Source organism: Heliangelus exortis, chromosome 28 (assembly GCF_036169615.1).
Source record: "Heliangelus exortis chromosome 28, bHelExo1.hap1, whole genome shotgun sequence".
Lineage (NCBI taxonomy): Eukaryota > Metazoa > Chordata > Aves > Apodiformes > Trochilidae > Heliangelus > Heliangelus exortis.
In genome coordinates, this window is record NC_092449.1 from 3,635,458 (window position 1) to 3,643,821 (window position 8,364).

General features: G+C 50.4%; 2 protein-coding genes across 3 annotated transcripts in view; one reads left to right on the forward strand and one right to left on the reverse strand.

The window, feature by feature from the left end:
- The window catches only part of HOMER3 (homer scaffold protein 3), a 68,195-nt gene that overhangs the window by 34,122 nt on the left and 25,709 nt on the right, over positions 1-8,364 (reverse strand). The window lies entirely within an intron of this gene.
- ARMC6 (armadillo repeat containing 6) lies at positions 56-7,529 on the forward strand. Of its 2 annotated transcripts, none has more exons than XM_071727785.1 (8): positions 56-170; positions 960-1,115; positions 1,492-1,574; positions 2,177-2,747; positions 3,178-3,323; positions 4,646-4,777; positions 5,252-5,389; positions 6,249-7,529. In XM_071727785.1, exons 2-8 carry the CDS (start codon positions 995-997, stop codon positions 6,459-6,461), a joined length of 1,404 nt encoding a protein of 467 aa, XP_071583886.1. In that variant the 5' UTR covers positions 56-170; positions 960-994; the 3' UTR covers positions 6,462-7,529. The 2 variants fall into 2 exon arrangements, with proteins under 2 accessions (XP_071583886.1, XP_071583885.1); XM_071727784.1 differs by lacking the exon at positions 56-170 and adding an exon at positions 316-476.

Below are 8,364 nucleotides of genomic sequence, written 5' to 3' on the forward strand. Positions count from 1 at the left end.
CTCCCCGCCTTCACTTTCCCAACTCCGCTCCCTCCGCGCATGCGCAGTGCGGGCCTTCCCGCGGCGCACGCGCGGCCGCCTCATCCCCTCAGAGCTGGGGGGGGGATTGCGGGGAAAGCGCCGCAGGGCGGTACCGGCGGGGAGGCCGCGGTGCTGGGTCGGACAGGGCGGTAAGGAGGAGGAGGTAGAGGCGGGAGAAGGGAGGGGGGGAAGCCCGCAGCCTCCCGCTCGCTGAGGCCTCAGGAGCCGCCGCTACCGGGAGGGGATGGGGGGGGGGGGGGGAACGGAGCATGTGATGCGCAGCGCATGCGCAGTAGCGCGGGTCGGGGTCTTTTTGGCGCCGCTCTGGTGTCCCCCCCAGGAAGCGGGGGACAAATCTGGCACCGCCGCGCCGGCTTAGTACGGTGGCCGAGTGGGGTCCATTCCCTCCGCCCGCCGCTCTTTGTCAGGCGGGAGGAGTCCGTCAGGGAACGGAGGTGGGTGGTGAGGAGAAACCCCCCCCCCCCTCCCGGGCACCCCGCAACTCCCCCGCAGCCTCCGAGCCCTTCCTGGGATCTCTGCGGGGAGGGTTTCGCCGGCAGACTGAGGGGCTGGGCCCGTCTGGGGCTGTGGGGAGGACCGGGCCCTGAGGGGGGAGCGGGGAGAACAGGGTGGGGGGGTCCGGGCTGGGTCAGCACTCGGGGGGTGCGGGATTCGGGGCTGTGTGTGGGTGAATTGCGGGGTTAGCCCTGAGATGGGAACACTCCCACCCGCAGCAGCATCCTCCCCATCCAAATCCTGGGCCTCTGGAATTCCTCATTTCTTTTAATTTCTTAAAAAAAAAAAGAGTCCGGCTCTCCTTTGGATGGTGTATTTTTGGTTTGCTAGGTTCTGATCTGCAAAAGAGCGAGTTGCTTCCTTGGGTTCTGGTTAAAATTGGAAGGTTTTGCACCTGAATTTGTGGATTGTTTTATTCCCAGGAAAAGGAGGAGGCAGTTTGCTCGGTTTGGGTAAAATGGGCTCGAAACAGATTGCGCAGGAAACCTTCGATGATGCAGTGCAAGAAAACATCACGGAGTTTGAAATGGATCCAGAAGAGGCTGTGAGGGAAGCTGTGCAGCAGTTTGAATCCCAAGGTATTGTCAGTTCCCCTGCTTTTGCAGCTCAGGTTGTTACAGACTTAAAAACCTGAGTGCAAAGCTTGGTCAGCCAGTGCTGCAAAGGAGTCTTTGTGAAATAGAACACAGACACTATTAACCTAGATTCAAGGAGTAATTATGACTGAAAACCTGCTTAGAGTCAGACTGCAGGTTCAATTAAATAAAACTCTTTGTTGTTTTTTTCCCCCTAGTTGACATTTAGCTACAATTAATGCTCTATTCCAGGATGTATATAGTTAGAATTTAGCAACCTTGACCCGTGTTTTACCACAAGCTCATCCCTGCTCACTGTGCTTGACAAATTCCAAGCTCCTGGAGCTAATATTATTCTTGGTTTTGGTTTGTTTTTCAGGTGTTGACCTAAGCAATATTGTGAAAGCTGTGCAGCAGCCTGCCTCTGAAAATGGGCAAAGGCAGAAGCATGAAATTTTGCTGGTAGGAGCACAAATTGATGTTTTCTTCAAAGGATAAGGGTTATATAATAATTTAAGTAATAATCTAAGAATTATGAGACATATTTTCTGCCTCTGTCCTATTTGTGAGCTTTTCCACCAGCATTTGATCCCATCTGCTCTTCAAACTAGGAACAATATGAGAGTTCACTGAGCTAGCTTGCACTTTTCAGGGGAAACATCTGTGTAAATGTAAAATGCCAGTGATTTAGAATAAATGTAAAATGCTGTGTAAATGTAAAATGTTTGCTAGGAAATGCAGAGCCTCCTTCACAGCTTAGAGTCAGGTTCTGCTCTTGTTGGGTAAACTCAAACCATGGGAGAACTGTGGTGAAAAAAAGGATAAGTCACCCAAGTGGTGGCTGTTACTGAGCTTTTATAGGAGAACTGCAGTGCAAAAAAGAGCAAGTAATCCAAGTGGTAGCTGTTGTTGAGCTTTTCTGAGGGATGAGAAGGTTAAACACAGTCCCTTGCCAGCAAGGCCATAAAAATCCACACGCACGCCACCGACCCCTGGGAAAATAAAGATTTCTCTTTACTGTTCTTTCACACTTTGTGTTGAAAAGTAACTCTTGTTCTCTTTAGACTTTAGATTCCCTGGGGAGAGCTGTGGCTGACTCTGATCTCCCCGAGATGGCAGAGCAGTTGGGGGTCTTCACTGAGCAGTGCAAAGAGCAGCTGGCATTCCGTTACCTGGCGGGGCAGAACGGTGCTTACCCCGTGGTCTTCTCCGCCTGCCAGTTGGCTTCAGGAGACAGAAGTTTAATGCTGAAAGCCTTTTCTACTCTCTCTGCCCTCTTGGATGGGCAGCCAGACCTCCTTGACTCTGATGGCCAGGAGCTGCTGCTACAAACTCTGAAGGAATTCAAGGAGGATGCAGAGATGATGCTGGTGGGGATCCGGTGTGTCCGGCACGCCTGCCTGAAACACGAGCAGAACCGCCAGGACTTTGTCAAAGGTGGGATCCTCCCAGTCCTTACTGGAGCTATTATCCAGCATGGAGACAGTGCTGATGTTGTCCGAACAGCCTCCTCAGCCCTCAGGATCATGACCTTTGATGATGACATCCGTGTGCCCTTCGGGCACGCCCATGACCACGCCAAGATGATTGTGCTGGAGAACGACGGGTTAAGAGTCCTCATTGAAGCTGCAAAAGGTAAAATTCATTCCCTGTGAATTCCTTGCATCATCTGGGCTTTTCATGCCTCCAAACTCTGCTTTCTCCTAACTTGAGGTGGTTCAGAAATTTGCCACTCAAGTGATGTTTGATTCTTTGGATGAAATGTGCCCCAAGAGAGAAAAACAATCCAGCTGCTCCAGAGGCTACAAGCAGCACCCGGGTGACACAGCTTTTTGTCAGCCTATCTAGGAAGTATCTTACAGCCCAGTGCAGGTTTACAGGCATATTATCCCTGCTGAGGTGCTGCATTCTGGCAAAGAAAAGATTTTTGTCTCTGTCTAGATACAGGGTGTCATCTGTGCTGATGTGTTTTAATGTATAAAGTGAAATTCGAAGTAAACCACCCTGATCCTGCAGCTCCCCCTCCTTCCTTGTGGTTCCTGCACTCATTATCTCTCTCCTGCAGCATTCACAGATAACTCCAGTGTTCTCAGTGAACTCTGTGCCACCCTTTCTCGCCTCTCTGTCAGGAATGAATTCTGTCAAGAAATTGTGGATCTTGGTGGCTTAAATTTTATGGTGGCTCTCCTGGCTGACTGCATCGACCACCCGGTGAGTGGTAGTGTCTTTGGGCCTTCTTTACAGTGTGAAGTCCTGGCTGTGGCTTATTTTAGGTGCAGGTAGGGTTGAAACCCAACCACTGATCCCTGTTTCTCCACAGAAATGGGTTTCATGTGCTCTGTCAGACAAGGACATGGGAGTTCTGAGCCCCTTGCTCATAGTTACTTCTCTCTCCTCCACAAGCAGAACTCTGCTTCCTCCCAGAAAAACTGACCTTCTGTTTTATTGCTAGACTAGGTCAGAGGAAATTCAGGTGCTCAAGTCTCAGATGTTTAATTTTTTTTATATAGATATATATTTTTTAAGCTGCTTTGAAAACCTCTGTCAAACCCCCCCCATTCCTTATCCCTTTGTCTTGCCACGCCAGCGTGCCCGAGTTGCTGCTGGCTCAGAGCAGTGTTGCTGTTGAAAACTGGGAGTTTTCAGACTGGAATTGCCTGGGATGGGGGGGATATGTTGTGGTTGGCTTCCAGAAGCCTCCCACCTCTGCAGATATTGAAGATAAAATTTTCCTTGAGGAGTGCAGGACGTGGTGAAGCAGGTGCTGAGCGCCATCTGAGTGGTCACGGGGAACGACCTGTGAGAGAAACGTGAGAACAACGTGAAAGACCCCATCATCAACGCTGGGGTTTTCAGACTGGAATTGCCTGGGATGGGGGGGATATATTGTGCTTGGCTTCCAGAAGCCTCCCACCTCTGCAGATATTGAAGAAAAAATTTTCCTTGATGAGTGCAGGACGTGGTGAAGCAGGTGCTGAGCACCATCTGAGTGGTCACGGGGAACGACGACGTGAAAGACCCCATCATCAACGCTGGGGTTTTCAGACTGGAATTGCCTGGAGTGGGGGGGATATGTTGTGCTTGGCTTCCAGAAGCCTCTCACCTCAGCAGATATTGAAGATAAAATTTTCCTTGATGAGTGCAGGACGTGGTGAAGCAGGTGCTGAGCGCCATCTGAGTGGTCACGGGGAACGATGACGTGAAAGACCCCATCATCAATGCTGGGGTTTTCAGACTGGAATTGCCTGGGGTGTGGAGGGGAATATGTTGTAGTTGGCTTCCAGAAGCCTCTCACCTCAGCAGCTTTGCAGCTTTTTAAGCAGCTTTTCCTTGAGGAGTGCAGGACGTGGTGAAGCAGGTGCTGAGCGCCATCCGAGCGGTTGCGGGCAACAGCGACGTGAAAGACCCCATCATCAACACTGGGGATTTCAGACTGGAATTGCCTGGGGTGTGGAGGGGGATATGTTGTAGTTGGCTTCTAAAAGCCTCCCACCTCTGCAGCTTTTTAAGAAGCTTTTCTTTGATGAGTGCAGGATGTGGTGAAGCAGGTGCTGAGCGCCATCCGAGCGGTCGCGGGGAACGATGACGTGAAAGACGCCATCGTCAACGCTGGGGGCACAGACCTCATCGTGCTGGCCATCAGCCACCACCTCTCCAACCCTCAGGTACCCCTGGAGTCAGGTGGGGAAGTCACCTGGGAATGGAGATGGGGTTTGGGCTGTGTCATCTCCTCTGGTGAAAGGGAACAACCCACGGTGTTGCTGGGAGCAGATGCGTCCCAAGCTCTGAAGTGGTTGCAGCTGAGCAGTGTGTTAAACCTTCAGCAGCCACTTATTTTGGAGTGGTTAAGTGTGTGTTTTGGCAAATATCTGGGTAAATGTGAAGGTTTGTCAGCTTCATTACAGAAGGGATTTTTTTTTCCCTCAATCAGGCTGGGTGGTGTTTACACCTCTGGGGTGCCAAGCTTCCTCAACGTGCTGACAAAGCAGAAAACTTCCTGAAACTTTCAGAAACTAACTTTAAAAATCGGCCCCAAAAAGCAAAATAAACTCCAGCTTTTTTATTTTTTTTTCTTTTTTCTCCACCAAAACAACATTTGCAGCCCAGCCCATGACCATCTCTTCCCTTTTGTCTTGCAGATCTGTGAGCAAGGGTGTGCAGCCCTCTGCATGTTGGCTCTGCGCAAGCCAGAGAACTGTAATGTCATCATGGAAGGTGGTGGGGCTTTGGCAGCCCTGCAGGCTATGAAAGCACACCCACGAGAAGTGGCTGTACAGGTATTTGCCTCAGAGCAGTTGATTATTTATTCAGGATTAGTCTTGGCTGTATTTGCTGCTTCAGTGGGGTTTTTTTAGCCTTGACTTGACAAATCCCCTGTGTGCGTTGGGAATTCAGGGCTCCCAACATCTGTCACTCTGCTGTGGTCAGAGCAAACTTGTTGAGTTTCTGTTTCCAACCCACCTGATTGCAGCTTTGAGTGATTGTGGAATGCCATGCTTCCCTCCTAAGCATTCCTTTTCCTTCTTCTTGAAAGAACAGCATGAGGATAAACTTTTTCAGCCCCAGCCTGTGCTATGATGTTACCTGTCTCATAAGACATGTGGCCATTTCCAAAGACAAAACACCTCCGTGGCTAGAAGCTGGCTTCTGGTTTCTCATACAAGTCCCAGTAGGTCTTAAGGCCACTTCTGTGCTCTCCAGAGTATTAAAATAACATAGAAAGTGTTTTCTGGAAGAGAAGTCTGACCTAGGTGCCTGGAACAGCATCCAAGGAGGTGGAAAAGTGTCTGCTGTAACTAGAGGGGTTTGTCTTAGCACTGTTTAAAATCAGTTGGTATTGCCTGAGATTTGCTGGCATTCTGGCAGAAGCAGGAGGTTTTATTGCATAAACTTTAGTGCTTTCCTCATATTTTATTTTCATATATACAATCTAAACTTGTATAACTTGCTTCCCCCAAGTTTATATCGGATAAACCTCAGCGTGAAAGAGCAGTCCTGCTTTCATCCAGGGATTTTATCCTTTTAGGAGAGAGCTTGTTCCTCTCCACAACATCTCACCTTAGCTTGACCAGAAAAGGATCCCACAGGGGTGGTTATTTCCCTGATTTCTCTTTTTTTGTTTTTTTTTCTCCTCAGAAACAGGCGTGCATGCTGATCCGCAACCTGGTCTCCCGGAGCAGGGACTTTTCTCAGCCCATCTTGGAGATGGGAGCTGAGAACCTGATCACAGAAGCTCGTGCAGCACACAGGGACTGTGATGACGTGGCCAAAGCTGCCCTGAGAGATCTGGGCTGCAAAGTGGAGCTGAGAGAGCTGTGGACAGGTCAGAAGGGAAGCCTGGCTCAGTGAAATCCTTCCAGACATCTCCATCCGTGAAATCTTAAAAAAAAAAAAAAAGGGGAGGGGGGTGGTGGGATGGTGGGGAAAACAAACAAAACCAAACCAACAGTGGCATGGATTAATTTTGCAGTTCCATCTGGAATATCTGAAGCAAATGCCTGGCTTGTGAGGCTGCAGTGAAGTTGTTATTTGGGAGCTACAGCTGAAATGGCTTAATGCATTCAGGCTGCAAACCAACTCTGTAATAATCCTTCCCCCAAATCATCTAATGCCTGCAGATGATCTGCTCCCCCCCCCAGGTGTTCTGTATCTTCCCTGTGTGCAGAAAGGGCCGTGCCCAAGTGCTCTGTTCCATACATTAAGAGCAAAAGTGGCTCTTTTTCTGGTAGGAGTTTGGTACCTACCGTGGCAGCTGGTTCTAGTTTGCTCCTCTGCTCTCTGCTGATGGAGACCTGGTCTGCTGATGGGATGGATGAGGAGCAATCCAATAATTTGTGGCTGTGTTCTGTCCTGTTGTACTGTTCTACTGTTCTTTTACTGCTGCCCATGTTCTGTGTTGCTGCTTTGTTTGGGATTTTCAGCCAAGGGAACATTTGGGACAAAAAAGCAACGTTAAGGATTTTTGGATTGTGTGGCCTAAAGCAAACCTACTTTATGTTGCCATCTGCATCCAGGAGGAAAGTTCATGTTCTCTTTTCAGTGAGATGAACAAATCAGGGACTGGGTGGTTGTTTCAAAGCAGGGACAAGCTAGCAGGAGGGGTTTTGATTTTATGTTCAGCAAAAAGCACTTCCCTGAGGCCAGGGGTGCTGTAACTCGAAGCTCTGTGCCTCCTGGGGAAGACAGCTCTGGAGATGGGGGCAAAATGGGTGAGGTGAAGCATCCAGACAGGCTCTGAAGCCTCAGCTAAAGGTTTCTGGGTGCCCCTGGTTCGTTTGGGTCCTGTTGTTACCTGCACTGCTCCAGTGCTGAACCTTCCTTCTGAGCAGCTCCTGGTGTTGTACTCGAGTGGGTGTTTCCTGGTGTGATATTTGCTGTACAAACAGTGACCCTATAAAACCTGAAAATGTTACAAAAGGTGGTTTGGCTCTTTCTGGAGCCTTTTTTTCTGAAGCAGGAAGAAAAGAAAGATTTGTGGAAGTACCTCAGTGAGGAGTTTGGAAGCCAAGCAGCCACCTCCTTGAACCTTCCTCCTGAGCAGCTCCTGGTGTTGTACTCGAGTGGGTGTTTCCTGGTGTGATATTTGCTGTACAAACTGTGACCCTATAAAACCTGAAAACATTACAAAGGGTGGTTTGGCTCTTTCTGGAGCCTTTTTTTCTGAAGCAGGAAGAAAAGAAAGATTTGTGGAAGTACCTCAGGGAGGAGTTTGGAAGCCAAGCAGCCACCTCCTTGCTGTGCAGACACCAGACAGCAAAGGTCAGCGAGTTCCTCAGCAGCTCCTCACCCCCCAGGGGTGTTTGGAGGAGGTGAGGCTGCCTCTTCCTGCTCTGGCAAAGGCTTGGGGTGGTTGTGCACTGCTCCCAGGTGCAAAGGGGGCAAAAAAAGCTGAGGAGGAGCCCCCGAGGTGCTGGTGGGTGCCCTGGGGAGGGGGGAGCTGGGTTGGGGATGGGGGGGGGGGGGATGAGCAGCACCAAAGATGAAGGTGGCCTTTCAGACCCAGACGTGGGGCATTCCCAGGGCGGCAGGAAAGCTTTGATTTATTTTCCTTCCTCTTTTAAACACGCGTGGCTGGAATTACAGTTCCACGGGGGGGGGGGGGGAGGGAGGGGCACAGCAGTCTCCCCCCACCTTCCTCTTCCCCCTCCCCAGGGGACAGCGGGGCCGGGAATAACACTCAGACACCACACGCTCTCCCAGGGGACACGGGGGACGCGCAGCCCCCAACCCCTGCGCGGAACCCACGCGGGAC

Excerpts from the sequence above, each read along its gene's own strand:
- ARMC6 (XM_071727785.1), top strand. The coding sequence starts at position 995 with ATGGGCTCGAAACAGATTGCGCAGGAAACCTTCGATGATGCAGTGCAA. Across the intron at positions 1,116-1,491 it reads GCAGCAGTTTGAATCCCAAG|GTGTTGACCTAAGCAATATT; the intron begins GTATTGTCAGTT and ends TTTGTTTTTCAG. Across the intron at positions 4,778-5,251 it reads ACCACCTCTCCAACCCTCAG|ATCTGTGAGCAAGGGTGTGC; the intron begins GTACCCCTGGAG and ends TTTGTCTTGCAG.